The 25,661-nt window shown below is 38.5% G+C and overlaps 2 protein-coding genes and 2 pseudogenes across 2 annotated transcripts; all 4 read right to left on the bottom strand.

The window, feature by feature from the left end:
• Positions 192 to 5,136, bottom strand: LOC105157479 (annotated as a pseudogene).
• On the bottom strand, positions 8,995 to 11,034 carry LOC105157478 (cytochrome P450 71A8-like). The gene is made up of 2 exons (XM_011073884.2): positions 9,971 to 11,034; positions 8,995 to 9,740 (listed from the first exon to the last, which is right to left on the bottom strand). The coding sequence occupies exons 1-2, from the start codon at positions 10,889 to 10,891 to the stop codon at positions 9,135 to 9,137; spliced, it is 1,527 nt and encodes a 508-aa protein (XP_011072186.2). The 5' UTR covers positions 10,892 to 11,034; the 3' UTR covers positions 8,995 to 9,134.
• Positions 19,413 to 21,367, bottom strand: LOC105157477 (annotated as a pseudogene).
• LOC105157300 (cytochrome P450 71A8-like) lies at positions 22,210 to 24,379 on the bottom strand. Its single transcript, XM_011073679.2, has 2 exons — positions 23,226 to 24,379; positions 22,210 to 22,954 (listed from the first exon to the last, which is right to left on the bottom strand). The coding sequence occupies exons 1-2, from the start codon at positions 24,144 to 24,146 to the stop codon at positions 22,349 to 22,351; spliced, it is 1,527 nt and encodes a 508-aa protein (XP_011071981.1). The 5' UTR covers positions 24,147 to 24,379; the 3' UTR covers positions 22,210 to 22,348.

Here is a 25,661-nt window from a genome sequence, read left to right as displayed (position 1 = left end):
GAATTGTACACCAATCACAAGACAAGAGTATTACACGTGTCATATAATTAGTTCAAGTTTGGCCGATCAGATCCGGGCTAGAATTTTCCATACTTTTATCACCTAAGTAATAGTTTTACAGACAATCTACAGGATGCTTTCGTACACAAATTTCCATTTCCACCCCAAATTTCTATTTCCACCCCATTGTACTAAGGATGGTACTGAGTGCCAGCTACAAGAAGAGGAACATCTCTATGAATTGTAACTCCAGGGCGCTCCTTCATGTCCAATTCTTTCAATTCATCAGGCAATTTCTAGTCGAATTTCTGGACAAGATTTGATAAGACAAACTCTTTAGTAGCCATGGCAAACGAGATCCCTAGACAGCCCCTTCTTCCAGCTTCGAATGGAATGAACTCGAAATCTAGGCCCTTAAAGTCTATCGAAGAATTTAAAAACCTGTCAGGTTCATCCCAAGAGACAAGGTCCTTATCGATGGCCCAAGCATTAGTTATCACCATTGTTCCGGCTGAAATATCGTACCCCAATTTTAACATCTTTCCTTGCTACTCGGGGCACTAGCAACGGGATTGGAGTGCGGTAACGAAGAGTTTCCTTGATCACTGCTTTTAGATACTGCATTTTTTCCAGATCATTCTCGGTTATATCTTTTTTTGTCTTTAACAATCTCTTACTTCAGTTTGCGATTTTTTCATGATAGAAGGGTGTTGTAAGAGCTCTGTCATCGCCCATTCTAGAACAATGGACGTGGTTTCAATTCCTCCGGCAAACACGTCCTGCAGAGTAGACAACAACAATAAAGAAGACGGGTTAACAAGATTTAAAATATTGGAAATGGAAAGTTTGTAATGAAACTCATTGGTCTAGATCTTCTGTCTTCAATTTGGTCTTTTATTTTGCAATTCAATCCACATACACATATACGTTTGTAAACCATTCTCTTAAAATATACAAATACGAAAACTCTAGAAAAGTTAATTACGTGCATAAAAAGTCCAGACTGATAGGTACGTAACACCTTCTGTTGGAAGTATTGGATAGAAACATGATGAAAATCAAACCAAAGTAGGCGTGGGATGAAGAAGGGGAACTCTGTTGCTGCTCTTTCTGTACATAGAGCCAAATCTTGAAGACGCGCATTTGTGTATTACGTTTTTCTTGGTTTTTTCTTTTTACACTTCTATTAGTTAAGTTACTGACCAGTATGCCCACATGGAGCTGATGTGTACAACCAATTAGTTTAATTAGTTGCAGGTTGTTATATTTTTCTGTTCATCATCTTCTTCGCTTTGTATTTAAGAAGCTATAAGTTGCACTGTTCAATTGAGAGACTGAACTTCATTCATTCTGATAATGGCATTTACACTTTGCAATTTGCTTTCTTCTTTCGCTCAATTGCTCAACATGGTATCAGAGCCTTCCATGTGAAGGTCTCTTGATATCTCCATCTGTTATTTTTGATTTTTCATCTCTGCCATGGCGACGACAGAGTACAGTAATCCTCATGGAAATGATGCCACATTGCGAGGCATTCCAGATCCAGAGTTTATGCAGTTACAGTCGTCGGATCACCTAGGAATGGTGATGGTGTCAGCTCTGCTCACTGGCAGTAATAATTTTGCCTGGAGTAGAGCAGTTAAGAGAGCTCTCACTGCTAAAATGAAGGTTGATTTCATTGACGGAACAACTGTTCGTCCTCCAACTAATACAGAGGAATTCAGGAGGTGGAATCGTATTGATTCCATGGTCACAACCTGGATTCTTAATTGCATGATAAAAGAATTGGCAGAATCTTTTATGTATGTTGGTTCGTTACGAGAGTTATGGATCGAGTTAGAACCTCGCTATGGTGAGAGTAATAGTCCATTAATCTACCAACTGTAGAGAGAAATTGGGCAGGTAACACAAGGTAACATGTCTGTAACTGAATATTACACAAAATTGAAACGTTTATGGGATGAGCTTATGTGTTTGGCACCTATGCCAAAATGTATATGCACAAATTGCACCTGCGGAATTAACAAAGCCATGGCTGATATGGTGACTTCGAATCAATTAATACAGTTTTTGGTTGGCCTTAATTCTATGTATGAACAAACACGCAGTCAGATTCTTTTGCTAGAACCTTTGCCTACAGTTACCAAGGCTTACTCTATGCTCATTAGGATGGAGAAACAAATGCAAATGAGCTTAGGCAGCATGGAAACGAATAGTGGTGCTGCATTCCAGATTAAAGGGTAGACTTACAAGAAGAAACCAGTGGTTGATAAGCGACAAATGATATGTGATTACTACCAAAAGCCAGGGCACATGAAGGATTCGTGCTTCGAATTACACGGCACACCAGACTGGTATAAGGAAATGGTAGAACGGAGGAATAAGGTCATGGGAAAAGGAAGAGGATACAGTGGTATGGTGTCTGATGATTCTGGTAAGAAGTCAGTTGAAGGAAATTGTTCAAATATCACTGAGCTCATAAGGCAGGAGATGAAGAAGCTTATTCTTGAAGAGATACCATCAGATCCCCTTCAAATTAATTTTGCACAACTCGACAACTTTGCAGGTAGTTGTGCTAATTCAGCTTCCTTAATTTCTAGTTCTTGGATTATAGATAGTGGAGCCACTAATCACATTTGTGCAGATGCTCGTTTATTCTGTTCTTATGGCCAGTTCTCTGATATTTTAACCATTCACCTCCCTAATGGTCACTCTCAAATAGTCACTCATATAGGTTCTATACAGCTCACTCCTCATATCAAAGTCACTCATGTTCTTCACATACCTGCGTTTTCTGTTAATCTGCTCTCAGTTAGGCAGCTATGTGTTTCCTCACCTATTCAGTTCAAATTTCTAACCTCTACTTGTACTGTGCAGGACCTGGAGACTAATAAAGTCCTTGCCACAGCTCATTTGAAACGAAATCTTTACATTCTTGAGTGCACAGTTGTACCTTTGAAATCTGATTGTAGCTCACATTCTTGTACTGCCAAAATGAATCAATTTACTCTATGGCATCATCGACTTGGACATTTGTCCAATAACTCAATAAAATATATTACAGAATTGCCTCAATTGGATTGTCCACTGAAACCTTGTGAAGTTTGTCCACTTGCCAAAATGCATAAGTTGCCTTTTGATTCCAGTAAAATACAAACTACTTCTGCTTTTTCCCTTGTACACCTTGATATCTGGGGACCTTATAAAGAAGCTACCATCACTGGATGTCATTATTTTCTAACAATTGCAGATGACTTAACTAGGACAACCTGGACCTACTTCATGAAATAAAAAAACCAAGCATTGGAAATGTTCCAAAATTCCTGCAAAATTGTGTCCACTCAATTTTGTAAGATGATACAAATTGTTCGCACAGATAATGAGAGTGAGTTTCTTAGCTCCTCTTTCCAACACTTCCTTCAAACTTCTGGAATAATCCACCAACGAAGTTGTGCTTACACTCCACAACAGAATGGGGTTGTGGAGCGTAAGCATAGGTCTCTTCTTGAAATTGCCCGATCCATCATGTATCAAGCTTCCTTTCCTCAAAAATTTTGGGGTGATGCTATCCTAGGAGCCACATACCTAATCAATAGATTTCCTACAGCGGTTTTAGGATGGAAAAGTCTAAATGAAGCTCGCCATAATAGGCCACCTTCTTATTCACATCTACGCACTATTGGGTGCTTATGCTTTGCCATTAAGCCTGAACCTCATCTCTCTAAATTTGATCAACGTGCTTCTAAGTGTGTGTTCATAGGCTATCCTTCGGGACAAAGGCGTACAAAGCCGTTGAACCAAGTCCAACTTGTGGGGGGGGGGGTGTTGGAAGTATTGGACAGAAACATGATGAAAATCAAACCAAAGTAGGCGTGGGATGAAGAAGGGGAACTCTATTGCTGCTGTTTCTGTACATAGAGCCAAAGCTTGAAGACGCGCATTTCTGTATTACGTTTTTCTTGGTTTTTTCTTTTTACACTTCTATTAGTTAGGTTGCTGACTAGTATGCCCACATGGAGCTGATGTGTACAACCAATTAGTTCAATTAGTTGCAGGTTGTTATATTTTTCTGTTCATCATCTTCTTCTCTATGTATTTAAGAAGCTGTAAGTTGCACTATTCAATTGAGAGACTGAACTTCATTCATTCTGATAATGGCATTTACACTTTACAATTTGCTTTCTTCTTCCGCTCAATTGCTCAACACCTTCCTCTTACCAAAATTATTGCTTTGATGCTATCTCTGTCAATGGAGACGCCAGCAGAATTACTTTGGTAAATATCAAGCAAAATGTCAACAACATTCGCTCCATTTTTGTCCTCCTCTGGACATTCCATGCGCTCTCTGATCACTCCCTCCAAGAATTCATCCAGTTCTTCTGAAACCTTATCCACTCTTGCATCAAAACCATTAACACAATTGATCCAGGACATTCCTGGAATGAAATGTCCTATACTAATAGTTCGAGCTCAAGGAATTCTGTCAAGAGGGAAAGAAGCTTCTTGCCGTTTTCGCCTTTGCTATACTTCCGGCCAAAAGCAGATCTACAAATGACATCATTAGTGAGCTCCGCAAACATCTCATTCAAATTCACTGGAAATGAAGATTTCCGGATCTTATTCACCAGAAGGCTGTTTCTTCTTCCCTGATTGAATGGAAAGATCGAACCCTTTTGTTACTGAGAAGTTGGAGCACACAAATGCTCTTCAACTGCCTCCAGTACTCGCCATACAGGGAAATGGATACATCCTTAAAGTTGTAAAGAAGCTGCCTGCTTACTCTCGATTCAGGCCTGTCTGCAAAGATGAGGTCATGAGTTTTCATGATTTCTCCGGCTGCATCTGCCGACGAGACAATACGAGTAGGCACGTTGCCGAAATGGAGAAGCATGAGGGGCCCATGTTTTTTGGCCAAGGATTGTAGATTGCGGTGAGTTAATGAGCCTAACTGGAGGAGATTTCCTAGTACCGGTAGCTTCGGTGGTGATGGGGGTAATTTCTTGTCTCCAGCAGGTTTGCAGAACATTTAGCAATAGCCCAGAACAAGAATAAAGATACAAGAGCTCGGAACAGAAAAGGATAAAATAATATGATATTATTCATTTGTTGCTGTATCAGCAGCTGGAATTTGGACATGGTTCTTATGTTTTGATTGTGTATATGTTCATGTACGTGTAGTTTGTGATTCAATGAAACTGTCAGGTTAAGTAGGCTTCCACTTCGTTCATTTGGATGATATAATTCACCACAAAACTCCAACGAAGCTAATTGGTTTGCTTGTCAAAAGGATAATGACTTGGTAATAAAATTTTAAGAAATTTTAGTCCGAACCTGATTGGACCAAACCCAAACCAATCATATAACAAGTGCAATACACTTATTGTGCGATTGAAGTACAATTTTGAAAAAGTAACGAATCATAGATCAAGTATATCACACTTTCTCTTTGATTGCTTTGGTTCGACCAAATCTGATTGGGGTAAGAATTTTCCTATAATTTCCACATTATCATGGAATCAGTCAATAAAATTTTTCAATTATGTAAAGGGAGGTTACGATAGTTTTCATTATATGCACGTAAGTATTATGTGTAGTGGTTACTTATTGAAAATAAATATATGAAGATTTGGAGGTTTATTAAGATATCTTGAATTATAATTAAACTCTCCTATATTTTAATTATATTCTAAACAGTATTAGACGATAAAAGATTATGGTGCATTTGATTTTATTTCCAAAAGTCAATTTTCACTTTTACATTATTTAGATTCTAAAACTAGTTTGTTTAGTCCAATTCCATTGAAAAAATATTTTTAATGAAAATTTACAGTTTAATCTACTGAAAACATACTTTTCGAACCACTCTTCTAAAATCTCTTCATTATCTAGTAAAAAATGAGTTTTTAAGAAATAAAATTAACATTATACTATATATTTAAAATACAATATCTATAAAACACCTATATAAATAAATCAAATCCAATCAAATCCTCATTTCTCACACCTATAAGCCTAGGTTTGGAAACATACAATTCAAATATATTTTTATTCTCGCACAAAAATAAATAAAACATTTTCATCTTATTAAAAATACTGAAAATTAAAATAAAGATAGAAACAAAAACAAATTAACCATAAACTTAGTTTGATAAAATGATGGACATATCATAATAGTCAAGGGTATATTATTTTTCCGACATTCGGAAATGAAGAGAGAGAGGTCCAGCCATGGACCAAATCATAGGATGATACTCTCTCCCGTAACTTGAACTTGGCTATAAAAATCCCCTACCACTATCAAAGAGCTAGGCTCTTGAAAGCTGAGCATTGGAGAGGAGACACAACTGTTGCTTTCTCCCTTAAAATTCCTATCCCCATCGAGAAACTGAGGAACAACTCTTGGCTTGTTCAATGGAAAAAACCTCAAGCTGGATGGATTAAGCTTAAAACAGACGGTGCCACCAACGGAAATCTAGGGCCCTCGGGAGCTGGTAAGGGGAGGGTCCTTTTTGCCTTTCTTGAACCAATTGGCATTACTACTAACTGACAAGCAGAACTTAAAGCTCTCCGGAGAGGCCTTCAGATTTGTTTAGGTATGGGCTACAACAGAGTTTGGAATGAAGTTGATGCTCTTAACATTATAAATATCCTCTCCAAGCCTCAGCAAGGGTCATGGGACCAACAACTCATCATTAAAAAAATCAAACCCATCCAAAAGCAAATGGAAACCAAAATCTCACACATCTTCAGAGTAGGTCATCAAGCAGCCGATTTTTTTGCCAACCAAGCCTGCGTTGCTAACGACCTTCAACTCCTAAGTAACGAGCAACTATAAGGTGAAGTCAAAGGTATTATCTGTCTGGATAAGAGTTCTCTCCCATACGTCAGAATCTAACATGTTAATACCTATAATTTCACTGATTTACTCTGCTGAAACTTATTGGTACTTATTATGTGATGCGCTTATTCTTGGGGAGATGCTCTCCTATTTCTATGTTATCTCTGCAATACATGTTGATATTGTCTGTAATCCCAACTGAAGGCGATTTTGATAGATAACTTCTATATTGCTATCTGTATATTTTGTCGACTCATAGGAAGGGCAAAATTCCCCTATTCATGTGCTGGTAATATTGCTACAATTTTTACAGATTCTGAATGCTCCTCCCATTCCCATGTTGCATCTCCATACATTACCTAAACTATATCCAGGAGGCGCCCTCCTACATATGTTTTGCTTGGAAAATTTTGTCCGGCATTTTGTTGCAGGTGATAACATACATTTAGTGACCTTAGCGACGCGGATTATTCTTTTGGCGCAATGAAGCAATTACTTCGTAATAGTGTGACTAACTTTTGTCTTTTATTTAGAACTTCTTTTTTTTTGTAAGAGAATAGTACTCCTAAAGTATGCTTTTTTGACTATTGATTGTAAGGGAATAATACTCCTTGTATGCTTTCCTGATCACTAATTGTAAGAGAGTAGTCTTATTTATTTATGGCTTTCTAGATAATATTAGGGAGTTAATACTCTCAGTTGTAAATTTGGCTCCCTTTCTTTAATAAAGAAGGGATGGGGACTCCGAAAAGCTCTCCACGCCCGAGTGGTTTAATTTTTTAAAAAAAATGAGGATGAATAATTTCATGATAATATATGTTATTGAATGTGAGGATATAAACTTTTTTTCATTTTTTTCATCACAGTTATTTGTTTTATGTGAGGAAAACCCTTTTTTCACATAAACTTGGTCAAAGATAAGGACATTTATTATAGTTAATTTGCCAAATTGAATTAACATAGAACTAAGATTATCATTCATTATAATTATGGGCTAAAATTATAATTTTTTCCAATGTGATTGTAATTTATTTATATAAAAAAATAACCCTCATATATTGTCAACTGATGGGACAATGACTAATTACTAATTTGCTGAGTTGTCTCAATAGGCAATTCACATACTATAAGTTAGTTTCTATACAATTTTATAATATTGATAATTCAACTACCCAATACTTTTATAGTGAAGTCACATTATTGATTTCAGAAACATCAATGTGAATATCATTTGAATCTCATCCGATTGGATTTTAACTCTAACAAAAGAAACCTCTCTCTGTCTCTTTATATATATATATATCTCAAAAGATTTGGAAAATAAATTTGGGGCCAAAATTGAAACACTATTTGAATTTCAAATTCTTCTAATTATTTGAAATTAAAAATTTAAATTCAAATTCATCAGTTTAGATGTATTTTAATTTTTTTTTAATCTCGTACTTCTAGGAGGATGGTGGACAGAAACTCTCAAAGTTTAGCTGATGCAATAATTTGGACAAAATGCTTTTTTTAGTTTCATAAAATAAGTACTGAATTTATTTTGCTACTATGAAACTACAAATAAGTGTCGCTTTTAGTTCTATAAAATTTGTAATCACGCATATTCAGTCATAAAAAGTCACGTGCGTTTTGGTTTTGAAATTAAAAAGGCGTTTTTTAGACTAAAATGTCCCAAAATCATATTTTTTTTTTACTGAAAAGCCATTATAATGTTTGGATTCGTTTTCTGAGTATTATATTGTGTTTTATGGAGATAGAGAGAGAAAAACAAAGATAAATAAGTGTGTGTTATAGATAGTACGTATATGTAGATTTGTTTTTGGAGATAATTTAAAATAAGTATTATATATTTATTATTGTGTTTTGAGACAAAAATTACTATTCATTGTCAAATCATGTCTTTTTTATATATATTTATGTATATGTGTGTGTGTATATATATGTATTTATTTATGCTAAAACATTCAAAAACACCTTATTAGGTATTTTTGAATGATGGCAAACATTGAGTATGTTTTGACTTGTCTCAAAAATAATTTAGAAATGAAAACAAACATAGTGCATGATTTTGAGATTCAGGGGAGTAAAAGCGTCACCTACCATAGTTGTGGTACCAAAATAAATTTTGCCTTTGTTTTATGGGATTAAAAAAATATTTTACACCGTAATTTTATTCTTCACAAATTGCTTCAATAGACAACTTACATACATACATGTTTCAGCTAAATAACAGTTTTACAGACAAGTACAGGATATACTTTCATACACAAGTTTCTATTTCCATCCCATTGTACTAAGAACGATACTGAGTGGCAGCTGCAAGAAGTGGAACATCTATACGAGCAGTAACTCCAGGGCGCTCCTTCATGTCCAATTCTTTCCCTTCATCAGGCAATTTCCAGTCGAATTTCTGCACAAGATTTGCCAACACGAACTCTTTAGTAGCCATGGCAAACGCGATCCCTGGACAACCCCTTCTTCCAGCTCCAAATGGGATGAAATCAAAATCCTGGCCCTTAAAGTCTTTCGAAGAATTTAAAAACCTGTCAGGTCTAAACTTTTCTGGTTCGTCCCATGAGACAGGGTCCCTGCCGATGGCCCAAGCATTCGTTATCACCATTGTTCCGGCTGAAATATCGTACCCCATGATTTTCACATCTTTCCTTGCTACTCGTGGCACTAGCAACGGGATAGGAGTGTGGAAACGAAGATTTTCCTTGATCACGGCTTTCAAATAATGCATCTTTTTCAGGTCATTCTCTGTTATGTCTTGTTTGTCTTTTACAATTTCTCTTACTTCAGTTTGCAATTTTTTCATGGCAGAAGGGTGTCTTAAGAGTTCTGTCATCGCCCATTCTAGAACTGTGGACGTGGTCTCAATTCCAGCGGCATACACATCCTGCATAACATACAATTAACAAGATTAGTAATGAAACTCGTCAGTCTAGATCCTGGGTCTTAACTTGGTGTTTTTATTCACATATACATATACGTCTGTAAGCCATTCTCCTAAAATATACAAATGAATACGAAAGCGTAGAAAAGTTATGTGCATGTATGAATTGAAATACGATGGATCGAGATGAAATATCAATTCAGAATAAAGAATCCAGACTGAAAGCTACACACCAGAATTATTGCTTTGATGCTATCTCTGTGAATGGAGATGCCAGTAGAATTACTTTGGTAAATATTAAGCAAAATGTCGACAAAATTTGCTCCATTTTTGTCCTCCCCCGGAGTTTCCATCCGCTCTCTGATCACTCCCTCCAGGAATTCATCCATTTCTTTGGAAACCTTATCCACTCTTGCATCAAAACCATTAACACGGCTAATCCAGGAAAGCCCTGGAATGAAATCTCCAAGAGTAAAATTTCCCAACAGCTCCAGGAATTCTGCCAACAAGGAAAGAAATTTCTTGCCATTTTGGCCGTCAATGTACTTCTGACCAAAAACTGACCTACAAACCACATCATTAGTTATCTGAGCAAACATCTCACTCAAATTCACTGAAGATGTAGAGTTGCGGATCTTATTCACCAGAAGGGCAGTTTCTTCTACCCTGATTGAATGGAAAGATTGAACCCTTTTGTTGCTGAGAAGTTGGAGTACACAAATGCTCTTCAACTGCCTCCAGTATTCACCATACGGGGCAACGGATACATCCTTAAAGTCGTACAGAAGCCGCCTGCTAACACTTGATTGAGGCCTGTCTGCAAAGTTGAGATCATGAGTTTTCATGATTTCTCGGGCTGCATCTGCCGATGAAACAACAAGTGTAGGCACAGTGCCGATGTGGAGAAGCATGAGCGGCCCATGTTTTTTGGCCAAGGACTGGAGATTGCGGTGAGGCAGTGAGCCCAACTGGTGGAGATTTTCGAGTATTGGTAGCTTCCATGGTGATGGGGGTAATTTCTTGTTTGCTGCAGGTTTGTAGAACAATTTAGTAATAGCCCAGAACAAGAATAAAGATACAAGAACTCGGCATAGAAAGGGATGGAATATAACTTCATTCATTTGTTGCTGTATCAGCAGCTGGAATTTGGACATGGTTCTTAGGTTTTGATTGTGTATATGTTGCTATACTTGTGGTTCGTGTTTCAACGAAACAGTCAGGTTAAGTAGGCTTCCACTTTGTTCATTTGGATCATATAAAACTCCAAAGAAGCTAAGTGGTTCACTTGTCAAAAGGATAATAATGACTTGGTAATATAATTTCCACATGACCTACTGATCATGGAATCTGTCGATCAATTTTGCATCAATGTGAAGAGAGGTTGTGAATCTTGTGATGATTATTTAAATATGCCATCAGATCACTACTTTGATTTAAAAAATCTAAGATATCACATACAAAAATAATATACAGCTGTCTGGAAGTCTATTAAGATATATAAATATCTTGCATTCAAACCTGATCTGTAATCTCTCTCCTGTTTATATTTTGACCAGTACTTTAAATGCTAGAAAATTGAACTTCAGTTAGTTTGATATTAGACAGAAATGTCATAATTAAGGGTATGTTTATTATTATTACTTTTTTATAAAAGTCAGACATGTAGTGAGAGAGGTTTACTCAGTTACTGGCCCTTCTCAAACTTGATACTCTCCTATAATTAGTGAGTCCTTTAGCATGTTGTTGTCAGTGAAGTTGATGTTGATTAGCTTTCAGGGATTATGAAGTGTTTCAGTTTATTTCAATTTCAAGTGATTTTAGCTTCAGTTTATTTCTGTCTCAGTTGATGGGGGTAAAACCCTATTCTCTCATAAAAGACAACTTTGCCCTTGATGGGGCCCAAAATCGCAAGCTTGCCAGCATGACCCGCGCCACTTTTACCGGGTCGGGTCGCGACCCGACCCGACGACCTAGAACACGTGGCACGCGCGTAGCGGGTCGGTAGACCCCCTGGCTCTCTATAAATACCTCCGAGTCGGTGTATTAAAGGTACGTCGTCTCGACCGCATTTTTACCTTCAGCTTGCTATTTTTCACAGCGACCCCATATTTCGACCTCAACGAAACACTGTCTTAAGCATCGGAGGGCCTTAGCTGGGGGCCACCCCAGCAAGCCTAACGATCTGCTTCTTTTCTCAGGGCCCAATCACTAGTCTGGGAGAGGAGCGACCTCGAACCGCTTGGGAGATCGAACCAAGGAGGTCGTGTAGATTTCGACTCGGATCAGTTGGCGCCGTCTGTGGGAATCTGAGGAAAGCTCCATTTAGATTTGGTTTGAGGAAGAATTCGCCATGTCAGAATCATCAATGCGTGAACAAGAGGGAAGGGGGCATCTAACCGATGAAGACAAGCTGCGGATGATCGGGATAGCGAGTAAGAAGGCCATAGAGGAGCACTACCCAACTGTCAGGGAACCATCGGGGAAAGGACGGACGGAAGAACGGAGAAAAATGATCTTGGCTGGTCAAGTAGAAGGAACGGTTCGCATGAGGAAGAGTAAGGAAATAATGCCAAGAACCAGTCGGGGCATCTAGCAATAATAAGGCAAGACAGCCAGCGATCTCCAGAGCTGAAGTGGGAGGCGTAAGAAGGCAGATAGAGAAACTGAAGCAACAGTTAGACGACCTGAAGAAGCGAAGCGACCTGAAGAAGCAAGGCGACCTGGCTAGGCAAAATACGAACTCGCCCTTCACCAACGAAATGCTATCCGAAATTGTTGGTCCAAATTTTCGACTACCCGATCTACCTAGATACGATGGGACGAAGGACCCGCGCGAGCACATCACTACATTCGGAATGGTAATGAATTTATATAGGCAAACAGATTCTATTAACGCAAGGCTGTTTGTGACTACTTTGACAGGGAAGGCACAAGAATGGTTCACCGGCTTGCCTAACGGGACCATTGGATCATACGAGCAATTGATACACAGGTTCGCATACCACTTCGCTAGCAAACAAAAGTCGAAGAGATCCGCGGTCCACCTATTTGCAATCCGGCAGGGAAGAGAGGAATCTCTTAAAGATTTTATGGGGAGATTCAATAACGAGACATTGGAGGTGCAGGAGCTGCGGATTGATATGATGATGAGTGTATTAATACACGGTTTAAAGAAGGGACCGCTCGCATCAGCATTAGCTAGAGATCCCCCCGGAGATGTAGAACAATTGATGCTTTTGGCCCACAAATATATCAACGAGGAGGAGATGAATGCAATCAAGGACAGAGAATGGGAAGGAGATCGAGAACGAAGTCGAAATAGGTGAAGGTAACATAAGGGGAGACCTTTTCCGCCAAGATACCACTAGTACGCGACGAAGGTCACCTCCAGAGAGCAAGCGCGATGAGGATTGAAGATAGCAATCCACTACAGTGGGTATGTTTGTATCTTTATTTCCATGACGGATGATTGTTATCTTTTTGAAATGTTCGTATTTACATAACAAATCATGTACGCAATTACAATATTTGGTTGAATTAGCACGTATGAATGTTCACATGAAATAAATAGCTCCAGTAGTATCCTACTCTACGACGCAATATCACGCAACCATCAACTACGCGACCTGCAAAAGGCGCGATCTCAATGTGTCTGTGAAAGACCACCAACTACGCGACCTGCAAAAAGCGCGATCTCAATGTGTCTGTGAAAGACCACCAACTACGCGACCTGCAAAAGGCGCGATCTCATTGTGTCTGTGAAAGACCACCAACTACGCGACCTGCAAAAGGCGCGACCTCATTGTGTCTGTGAAAGACCACCAGCTACGCGAGCTGCAAAAGGCGCGATCTCACTGTCTGCGAAAGACCACCAACTACGAGGCCTGGAAAGGGTACAACCTGGCAGGACAACATAAGGTGCAAAATCGTCTGATGACCATTGATTAGGCGATCTAAAAGAATGCATCCTCCCTGTCAGCTGAAACCGATCAACGCGATCAGGAGAAGTGTTTGAAAATCCCTCCAATTCTCCCTATATTTGAGGTCGGATTGATGATTATCTTAAGGGAATTCTAGGAATACGAAGATGAAAGGGGAATCTCTCATAAAGAAGGAAGTTCATTGACAAGGACAATTTACAGATTCAACCTCAACCCCGAGGTGAGTACAGTGATCTGCGTAAACGATTACAAATTGAAATACAAGAGCCTACTTATCTACTGCCTCCTCGCCACTATTCTCAAGTTCCTCCACCAAGACCGCAAATTCATCATTATGTTTCAAAGGGGGTTCTTCGGGGAACGCCGCAAGATTACCATCCCAGGTCGGGTCGACCCAGTTAGTGTCGAACCCATCCGCGAACCCTCTTAGCTTCTTGATTTGGGACGTACAGCGATCAAAACCCTTGACAAGATAGTCAGCAGACTTAGCTTCTACAACGGTCGTAAAGGCGGTAGACTTCATGAAGTCTCGAGCTCCCTGCAACCGAGCGTCTGCTAAGGTCTTCTTATGGTCATCAGAGCTCAAGTACTGATCGCGACCTTGATTCCGGGCAATTTCGAGCTGGTGTTGATACTCTTCAGAGAATAGGAATTCCTCTCGACCAGCCACCCGACCTGCTGAAAAGCCTTCCGCCTTAGCCGATTCGACCGAAGACGCGACCTTCTGCCTGAGCTCCCTTAGTTGAGCCTCTAGTTCGGACTTCTGAGCTGCGAGCTCGATTTTCTCTTTCTCGCAAGTCGCCAACTTTGAGCTCTTTTCCTCGAGTAGCTTATCAGCGACCATCTTCTCGTGTCGCCAGTAATTGCACTTCAAGGATAAGTGATGTCCGAAAGCAGAAACCTACATATAACAGTTGGGGATTAATATGGCAAAGGCATAAGAAGTTAATGGAAGTGTTTATCAATACCTGGGAGAGTGAGTGAGCGAGGTTCTGCTCAACCCGTATATGAGACATGGGGGCAAGAAGAGCTTGATCGCGAGGCAAAATGGTGGATTTATACAACTCCCAGGAGTCTTGGCCAACGTGGGTCTTCAACATGGAACTTTGGCCCGAAATGGCCCAGTTCGGTATCAGCCTCTCACCCTCCATGGCAGCCGGACTATAAGAAGGCGATTGGAGGTCCTTCTGGGTCTCTCTCCACCAGGCAGTCAGTTCGTCAACTACCTTCAGATTCTCGCTCTCCGCTGAAGAATCTGCCTTGGATTTCTTTTGGGAGGAGGGATTAGGTCGCGGGGAACTACGCTTCCTCTTGGACGACTCCGAAGCGACCTGTTTCCCCTTGGACTTCTTCCGGATGAGCGGTTCGGGATCGCTTGGCTCTTCGGAGTCCCTCGGTAAATGCTCAGGAGTGGGATCGTTGTCCCCACTGGCGACCTCGACGGGAGTCGTGCCCGATGGACTCAGAGATCGAACTCCGTGCGACCTCGACGCATCTTCTGAAGGAGCAGATAGAGTATGCTGGGAGTCTGGTCCCGAAGGAGGAACTGCTCGCTTAGCCCTTTTCGCACGAACCATTCTTGCAATGCGAGCATCCATCACGACAGAATCTGCAAAGATACAAACCAGTCACCACTAAGTACCAAAAATTACGAACAGAGGAAGGTAAGAGATTGATCACCTAAAGAGCCCCGAGTTTGAATAGGTGCCGGACTGAGACCTGCGAGCTTCAGGGTATGCTCCGTCAAAAGCAATTTGGCTTGATATTGGTACTGGGTGATAGTAATGATCAGGTCGTCATCTAACCCTACGCCGTGGATTTTGGGTTCGGGTTTAGTAGTTCGCCAATCACAAGGGAATGGCCAGACTTGGTTAGGAGGAGGTCGAAGGAAGAAAAATTTGTCTTTCCAAGAGCCCACATTGGACTTTAGCTTGGTAACAAAGGAGCAGTTTGGTTTGGCAGTAAGATAGAAGAAACCCTGGTCGCCTGACCTCTTCGAGGTCGTAAACTTGTAAAGCGACCAGAAGCTATCGAAGTCGGGTTCAAGCTCGAAGTATTCCATTATGATAATAAAGGATAAAATATGGCAGATGGAATTGGGAGCTAGTTGCATGGGACCTATCTCTAACCTAGATAAAATTCTAGCAACGGTACGAGGAAGGGGAAAACGCAAGCCTGCAGCTAAATGTACAATAGAAATCGGACAACTACCTGGTGGAGGTCGATTCATGCGATCCGAGGGAGAAGGAAGAATAATTTCGTAATCTAGAGGAATATAATACCTCTCTCTAATCGCATCAGCTGTAAAGTATAAAGTGCTCTCAATGGTTAGCCAAGGTTTATCAGTTGGTTCGCCCTCGCTATGTTCTGGGGTCATCAGCGAGATCGCTATCTCCGGGTCGCTTCCACCTACGTTAGGAGATTCTATCTGTTTTCTATGAGCTATGGGCATTTGTGAGGTCGCAGATGAACTACCAGAACTAGACGAACTACCAGAACTACTCGACGAACTACCAGAGCTACTTGAACTACCAGATGAGCTACTAGAACTACTAGGCTTGGAAGACATAATATTAAAAGGAGGTCGCTCAGAAGTACCTGGCTGGAAGGCAGGTCGCAGCTGGAGGAGGCAGGTCGCGCGAGAAACGATTGATATTGAGAGTGAAGTGAAGCTGCAGTCGAATCTCCCTGTATTTATAGGGGTAGACTCATGGAGATTCGTGTCGAAGACAACGGTCGGATATCGAGATAGCGGTGATGATCTAAAGGACGAGATCGACGGACCATTCGACTTTCCTTAGCGTGCTACTCACACTAAGAAAAGTAGGGGAATAATGATGGGGGTAAAATCCTATTCTCTCATAAAAGACAACTTTGCCCTTGATGGGGCCCAAAATCGCAAGCTTGCCAGCATGACCCGCGCCACTTTTACCGGGTCGGGTCGCGACCCGACCCGACGACCTAGAACACGTGGCACGCGCGTAGCGGGTCGGTAGACCCCCTGGCTCTCTATAAATACCTCCGAGTCGGTGTATTAAAGGTACGTCGTCTCGACCGCATTTTTACCTTCAGCTCGCTATTTTTCACAGCGACCCCATATTTCGACCTCAACCAAACACTGACTTAAGCATCGGAGGGCCTTAGCTGGGGGCCACCCCAGCAAGCCTAACGATCTGCTTCTTTTCTCAGGGCCCAATCACTAGTTTGGGAGAGGAGCGACCTCGAACCGCTTGGGAGATCGAACCAAGGAGGTCGCGTAGATTTCGACCCGGATCATCAGTTAAATTTGCAGTCTTGATTTTGATTGTTGAATGCATTGAATTATGCTTGCAGTTCAATAGAAATTTTGTACCAGAAAATTTCAGGCCCAACTGCCAAACATTGAACACACAAGAACACAAATACATAGAGCAAGACATTTGAAATAGTTTGCTTCAAGCATTTTTTCAGCATTTTTTCTATGTTTTGCACTTCTTTAACTTTAACTTATTTATTTTATCTCCAAGATGGTTTAATTTTATCAAAAAACCAGGAATAGTTTGCTTCAATCTTGGACACATTTTCAAATCAAACCATTTAAATACTCCAGAATTGTTCCATTTTCAGTGAACCAAAAGTTAAAATAAAAAACTAATAGTAAATAATAACTAAAACAAAATAAAGAAGAACAAAAATCAAATTTACCCATAATTAGGATACGTCCAAAACCTTCTTCTCGAGTTTATTTTAGTCCAAGAAGTTCTCAACAGTAGCTACGTCCCACACTCACAATACATTTTTTCCATGTACATTCTAACTAGAGTCACTAGACAAACACATACTCGAATTTGGAAAAGATAAAAACTAATTTCTCCTCATTTATCTCGTTTTTAACTAAATTTCCTTCTGTTCCACTTTCTCAACTCTCTTTTGTGTGGTGAATTAAAGGGCATGTTAAAACGGCCACCAAACATGCCCTTTTATTGACAAACCCCGCCTATTTCCTCCGAAAACTGAATTGATCATTAGTTGTGACAGTCAAACTAATGGACGATAGTAACATTGACGAAAAATGCAGATGTTAGGTATCGAGTTCGATAACTTGGGTACCTGACGTACCAAAATTGAAAATGTGATACAGTTGGAGTATCAAAAATGAAATTATTAGAATCACATGACAAGTGTATTATACTTATCAAATAATTGATTCAAATATAACTAGACCCAATCTAGATTAGAACTTTCTGAATGCTTTGTTGCTATGTCGAAGAAACAAACATATAAGGAATAAAAATTATACGTAAAGAAAATTGACATTTTACCTTAGTACCCAAAGTTTTTAGTTTCTATCCATCTGAGTACCCTCCATTAAGTTGACCGTTAAAAATAACGGTCAATCCAATTTTGGAAGAAAAATTAGGTGGGAATTTGTTTATGTAAGGGCATGTTTAGCTTCGAATTTATTCAACATACAAAAAAATTATATTTTAATTTTTTTTTATTTTAATTTCATAATTGAGGACAATAATTTAAAAAAAAATACATATTTAATCCAATTTCTATAAAAAAAATACCAATTTTACTGAAAAAGCACTTTTCTTTTTCTTTTTACTTGGCCACAACACAAATATTGTCATACTCTATTTATTGAGGGTTTATGCTACTTTTCTTTTAATTATTTTAACAAATATTTTTTTAGGCTTTTTTATGAGTAGTGAAATAGAAAATTTTAATAAATTTATAAATTCTCTCTCAGCCAGAAATAATAATTTGAAATGCATTTTTAGTTTGTGCATAAACAACGGTATAATATATCAAGTATGAATATGCAATTTTATTTGACTCAAAAGTACATTAACACCCTTTAAGTTGCTTATTCAGTTTTTCTCTGTTTATTTTTCGTGAACAATGCTAGTATTAATTGAATATAAGACTTTGTTAGTTTTTTTAAATTACTAGGCGATTATCTCTATGTTACCCTGCATTTAGCATGCATCTTTATTTTCGCAATGATTTTAATTGGGAGGAAATATTTAAATTGGTATTTTCATAACGATTTGAATTAACATTTTTGTAATAGAAGTTCGGTTAACTTTTATTTTTTATATTATTGTCCTCAATTATAAAATTAAAGTTAAAATAGAAATTTTTAGTATGTTGAATAAAATGGTAGCCAAACATGCATAGACAAGATTCCGTCTAATTTTTCCTCCAAAATTGAGTTGACCGTTTGTTTTAACGGTCAACCTAACGGGGGATACTCAGGCTGATAAAAGTTAAAAATTTTGGATACCAAATCTGATGACTTAGAACTTGGGGTACTAAAACTAAAAAAGAAGTATATTTTGAGTACGAAAAATGAAATTATCACTATGTATTTACAATATAACATTTATCTAGAGTCATTTTGAACTTTCTTTTTGTAAAAATCAATTATTTTATAATCATTGGTCAAACTCGGCCTAATGTGCTTTCCAGAAACAAACACCTTCACCATTCGATCGGTCCAGCGATCAAGGAACGTCTAATTTGTAATTGGCCCCGGGGTCACTGTTGAGGCCTAGTTCATAAACACAAGGTTGTTTTCCCCTGCATCAATGCTCTGATGCTGCTTTTATCGGAAGCCGAGTCACCGGCAATTACTTAGACAATAATAGACGAAACTGCATATCAATCACGTGAAAAGTATAATACATACATCATTTAATTTACTTTGAATTGGTGAAGTCCGAATTAGAATTTTTCATTGACAGAATAGAAAATTCAAAGCAGAGAAACTGTTCATTTCTTCACACAGGGTTTTATTTGTGCTGTTTGTTTCCTTCTGCTAATGATATTACAAGATCTGAACTAGAAATAACAGTGAGTTGCAACAGCAAAAAGAGGATTTTTCCTATGAATGGTGACACCAGGCTGTTCTTCCGTGTCCAAGTCCTCCGATTTCATTCCATTTGGCAGTTCCCATTCAAACTTCTGGACAAGATTTGCTAACACAAGTTCAACACTTGCCATTGCAAATGCAGTCCCCGGACAGCCTCTTCTTCCAGCCCCGAACGGAATCAACTGAAAATCTAGTCCCTTGAAATCTACTGAACAAGTCAAGAATCTTTCTGGCTTAAACTTTTCTGGTTCGTCCCAGGACGCAGGATCTCTACCGATTGCCCAAACATTAGTTATGACCATCGTCCCGACCCCAACATCGTACCCCATGACTTTAACGTCTTCTCGTGCTTCACGGGCCAAAAATGTGATGGGAGGATGAAGACGTAGAGTTTCCTTGACTACGGCTTTCAGGTAGTTCATTTTCAATAAGACGTTCTCAGTTATGTCTTGTTTGTCTTTCAGGATTCCTCTTAGTTCGTTCTGCAAGTTCTTTAGAGCCATAGGGTGTCGTAGGAGTTCTGTCATCGCCCATTCTAGAGTTGCAGATGTCGTATCAGTTCCCCCGGCAAGTATGTCCTGGTATTTATTGGAAAAAATAGGAAAATGTAGAAGCAACATTCTTACATTAGTACTCCACAATGAGAAAGAACGGCAAGTGTATTGCACTTGTCCTATAATTGGTTTGTTCACTAAATCAGATCTGGGTTAAAATTTTCCGAGAGAGAGAAATCATACGAGAATAATTGCTTTGATACTGTCTTTATCAATGGAAACACCAGTGTTATTATCCTTGTAAATGTTAAGCAAAATGTCCACAAAATTCACTCTGCTTTCATCCTGATCAGCTACACAGCAACTTTGCAGTCCTTCATTCAGGTGCTCTTGAATTACCATCTCCAGGAAAGCATCCACGTCTTTCGCAACTTTGTCAACTCTATTATCGAAACCATTAACACGATTAATCCACGAAAGGCACGGAATAAATTCTCCGATACTTACACTGCCTACTAGCTGCAACACTTCCGTCAGAAGCATCAGAAACTTCTTGCCGCCTTCCCCGTCACTGTACTTCCTCCCAAATGCTGCTCTGCATATCACATCATTGGTTAACGACGTGAACAACTCGCTCAAATTCACAGGCGAACGAGACGGACAATGCGATTTGATCCTTTTCACCAAAAGAGCCGTTTCTTCCTCCCTGATGAAATTGAAAGACTGGACCCTTTTGCTACTTAACAGCTGGAGAATACAGACACTCTTCAATTTCCTCCAATATTCACCATATGGCGCAACTGATATATCCTTCATGTCATAGAATAGTCTCCTAGTAGTTCTTGATCCGGGCTTATCGGCAAAGATTAGATCATTTGTTTTCATGATCTGGCTAGCTGCATCAGCCGATTGGACGACGATCACAGGCCGGCTGCCGAAGTGAAGAAGCATGAGCGGCCCGTATTTTCTGCCTAAGGATCGGAGTGAGCGGTGAGTCAACGCGCTCAGTTGGTGGAGGTTTCCCAAGATTGGTAGTTTTGGGGGAGATGCAGGCAGTTTCTTGCGAGGCTTGTGCAGCCATTTGGCGATGAAATATAGTGAGATTAACCCGAGAAGATAAAGCAGAAACGGATGCATCAAGAATTCATCAACCTGGAAACTCGATCGTCCTGTCTTTGCAAGTTCTTTGAAGAAAGAAATTGCATCGCCCGATGAGACAACTGCTTCAACTATTAAAAATTTGTCAGCCAACTACACATAGCTGCTAATACATTATTTAAATGAAAAGCAAAGCGATTTAAAATAGCACTGCAGAGTTGAAATTCACATGGAGTACTGATCTAATCTCCCTTGTGAACTAAAAAATTATAAAGATAGTTCAATAGTTCATTTGTATTTTTGGATATAATACTTTATTTTAAAAAAAAAAAATAGAAGCAATCCCCTTGTGATATTGTAAATAAACAAATTATCCCCTTATGAAAAAAATAGCAATTTACCCTATTAACAAATTATCCCCTTATTACTATTTTTTGTTATAAAGGGATAATTTATTCATTTGCAATATCACAGGGGATAAATTGCATTAAGCCCCTTTATTTTTACTTGCAATTCTAATTTACTTTCAAAAGATTTAGTCCAGAGTTATTAAATTGAGAGATCATTATCTTGAGAAAACATTAAGGCCTTGTTTACGGCAGGCATTTAGCTGGATGCCCATATTAATCCAGCTCAATTCCTCATTTATAAATATTTTTTGGAGGTCCGATAATAATGTCTAAGGACTGGTATTGAGGTTTATTGTGCAAAGATTTGAATCTAACCAACATTTATTGGATTTTTATCTTAGTGTCGGATTAAAAACCAATTTTTTTTTGTATATTCATATTTATCCCCACTTTCGTCAGTCAATTATCTATATAATCCCCAATTTTCTTCAAAATTTTATCAAAAATGACCTATTATATTAAACGTTCTCACAACTTGTCTCTTAAATGGCCCACTGACAAATTTGTCAAAAGCCACTCCAATCCCTTGTAGACAAGTCAAATACGGATACATGGATCGACATACTTCTGCTATTATAGATTTAATCGATCCACAATTATGTGTCGATGTGATTATATATTTAGTGTGCACATAAATTCGAAGAGGATGTTGGCCAGAAATTCTCAAAGTTATAGCAGATGCAATAATCTTTATTCTTCTCTAATTGTTTCAATAGACAACTTATAAATCTCAACTAAATGATACATAGTTATAGATAGGAAGCACAGGATACTTTCATACACACATTTCTATTTCCATCCCATTGTACTAAGAATGATAGTGAGTTGCAGCCACAAGAAGAGGAACATCTCTATGAACTGTAACTCCAGGGTGCTCCTTCATGTCCAATTCTTTCCCTTCATCAGGCAATTTCCAGTTGAATTTCTGCACAATATTTGCTAACACGAACTCTGTAGTAGCCATGGCAAACGCGATCCCTGGACAGCCCCTTCTTCCAGCTCCGAATGGGATGAGCTCGAAATCCAGGCCCTTAAAGTCTATTGATGAATTTAAAAACCTGTCAGGTTCAAACTTTTCTGGTTCATCCCAAGAGACAGGGTCCCTGCTGATGGCCCAAGCATTAGTTATCACCATTGTCCCGGCTGAAATATCGTACCCCATGATTTTCACATCTTTCCTTGCTTGTCGGGGCACTAGCAATGGGATTGGAGTGTGGAAACGAAGAGTTTCCTTGATCACAGCTTTCAGATACTGCATCTTTTCCAAGTCGTTATCCGTTATGTCTTGTTTGTCTTTAACAATTTCTCTTACTTCAATTTGCAATTTTTTCATGACGGAAGGGTGTCGTAAGAGTTCTGTCATCGCCCATTCTAGAACTGTGGCTGTAGTATCAGTTCCTGCAGCAAACACGTCCTGTAGAGTAGATAACATAAAATAAAAACGAGGGGTTGACAAGCTTTATAATGAAACTCATCAGTCTAGCCTCTGTCTTAAATTGGTGTTTTATTTTGTAATTCAATTCACATATACAAATACGTCTACAAAACATTCTCTTAAAATCTACAAATACCAAATCGTGGAAAAGTTACTTGCATATATGAATTGAAATACTGACCGGTCGAGACGATACAAAAGCATAGAATAAAGAATCCAGACTGACAGGTAATTAACATCTTTATCTTACCAGAATTATTGCCTTGATGCTATCTCTGTCAATGGAGACACCAGAGGAATTACTCTGGTAAATGTCAAGCAAAATGTCAACAAAATTTGCTCCATTTTTGTCCTCATTGGGAGTTTCCATGCGCTCTTTGATCACTCCCTCCAGGAATTCATCCAGTTCTTTCGAAACCTTATCCACTCTTGCATCAAAACCATTAACACGGCTGATCCAGGAAAGCACTGGAATGAAATTTCCGATAGGAAAACTCCCCAACAGCTCCAACAATTCTATCAACAGGGAAAGAAATTTCTTGCTATTTTCGCCTTCACTGAACTTCCGGCCAAAAGCTGATCTACAAACCACATCATTAGTGAGCTCAGCAAACATCTCACTCAAATTCACTGGAAATGAAGATTTCCGTATCTTATTCACCAGAAGGGCTGTTTCTTCGTCCCTGATTGAACGGAAAGATTGAACCCTTTTGTTACTGAGAAGTTGGAGCACACAAATGCTCTTCAACTGCCTCCAGTACTCGCCATACGGGGCAACGGATACATCCTTAAAGTTGTACAGAAGCCGCCTGCTAACACTTGATTGAGGCCTGTCTGCGAAAATGAGATCATGAGTTTTCATGATTTCTCGGGCTGCATCTGCCGATGACACAACAAGAGTAGGCACAGTGCCGAAGTGGAGAAGCATGAGTGGCCCATGTTTTTCGGCCAAGGATTGGAGCTTGCGGTGGGGCAATGAGCCCAACTGGTGGAGATTTCCGAGTATCGGTAGCTTCGGTGGTGATGGGGGTAATTTCTTGTTTGCAGCAGGTTTGTAGAACCATTTAGTAATAGCCCAGAACAAGAATAAGGATACAAGAGCTCCGAACAGAAAGGGATGAAATATGATTTCGTTCATTTGTTGCTGTATCAGCAACTGGAATTTGGACATAGTTCTTATGTTTTGATTACTTGTGGTTTGTGCTTCAGTGGAACTGACAGGTTAAAAGGCTTCCACGTTGTTCATTTACAGATAATTTCACTTCCCAAAAAACTCCAAAAAAGCCAATTGGTTCACTTGTCAAAGGCATATGGGATCCAATTTCCACGGCAGCTGGTCAGAGAATCGGTCAATCAATGTTCATTATTCTGAAGGGAGGCTTGTGATGACTTTTTAAATATCCCATCAGATCACAATTTTTATTTAAATTCTATGCTATGACATCGAAAACAGTGTTCAGCTGTCTGGAAATTTATTAAGATATCTTGTATTTGAACCTAATCTATAATCTTTACCGTGTAAATTTGGAGTTGTATCCATTTTTTGTATTAATATAAGCAAATTTGATAATTTAACTAAGGAAGGGATTTATTTGTTAGACAGAAGCAAATCTCAAAAATACTAAATATAATTTTACAAATTACAAAATATTTAAGTATAATTACATCAAATCATAAAAGATGGGAGTATAATTATTATTTTTTTTATTGTTTTATAAAATCAGGCATGGGGGTAGAGAGTATCAGACAGGTGGATTCTCTTAGACTGGACATTGTCTCCCTCAACTTGAACTTACCTATAAATATCTCACTTCATCCTAATAACAACCTATATTTTACTTAAACGATCACCTTCTTAAAAGTTTAAATTAATATACAAGTTAATTATTTAATATTAATAGTTTTTTACCGAAAGTAGAATTTTTTTTTTATATTATAATTATGATAAGTAATGTTTTTAATTTTATAAAACTTAAAATCACATATATGGAGAGGGTAAATTGTCATTTTTTACTAACGCTTTAACGCGTGAGGTAAATGGTTGTTCACCCCAATTTAATATTAGTTGTCGCTAATTCTGCATAATAATTAAGAGAAAAGAACTTATATGTTTGTCACAATAACGAATTGCATTAATAGTGACGATTATTTAATAAAAGTCTGTGGCAAGAATTAGTGTCAAAAGGATGATGTAAAAATTGTCTGTAAAAATAATTAGTGATTGCATGCATAGGAATTCAATGACAATAAATAGTTGTTGTCTTTATATTTATATTGTCATTATATTATCAGCATAAATATATAACCAATTATTTGTAGTGATAACCTTATTTACAATTGTTTTAATCAAAATTGTAGATCAAAAGTATAATTAATATATATTTGGATTAAGTACATTTAGACCCCTTTAAAAATTTTAAATTATACTTTTCTTCAAAAAAAAATTGAAATTACATGTTTACCACATTCGAAAATTCTCAATTTACACCTTACCCCCTTCCGTTAGGATTTGAATGAAAATCCTGACATAAACAAAAAAAAAATACATAAATTTCTAATTTCACCCCCCATTTAACATCCTCATATATATAAAGGGATAAATATAATATACATATATATATGGAGTGAGGTTAACATCATTACATTTTTTCCTTCATAAGACAAAATTATTACATGAAAACATTCA

The sequence above is a fragment of the Sesamum indicum genome, linkage group LG3, assembly GCF_000512975.1.
Source record: "Sesamum indicum cultivar Zhongzhi No. 13 linkage group LG3, S_indicum_v1.0, whole genome shotgun sequence".
Taxonomy (NCBI): Eukaryota; Viridiplantae; Streptophyta; class Magnoliopsida; order Lamiales; family Pedaliaceae; genus Sesamum; species Sesamum indicum.
Note: the sequence above shows the minus strand (reverse complement) of the source record. Positions and strands in the feature narration are given on the sequence as shown.

What these genes read in the sequence shown, in the direction of transcription:
- LOC105157478 (XM_011073884.2), bottom strand. Translation starts at nt 10,891, where the DNA reads ATGTCCAAATTCCAGCTGCTGATACAGCAACAAATGAATGAAGTTATA. An exon ending in GCATCAAAGCAATAATTCTG is followed by an intron (nt 9,741 to 9,970) that starts GTGTGTAGCTTT and finishes TATGTTATGCAG; the next exon opens with GATGTGTATGCCGCTGGAAT.
- LOC105157300 (XM_011073679.2), bottom strand. Translation starts at nt 24,146, where the DNA reads ATGTCCAAATTCCAGTTGCTGATACAGCAACAAATGAACGAAATCATA. An exon ending in GCATCAAGGCAATAATTCTG is followed by an intron (nt 22,955 to 23,225) that starts GTAAGATAAAGA and finishes TCTACTCTACAG; the next exon opens with GACGTGTTTGCTGCAGGAAC.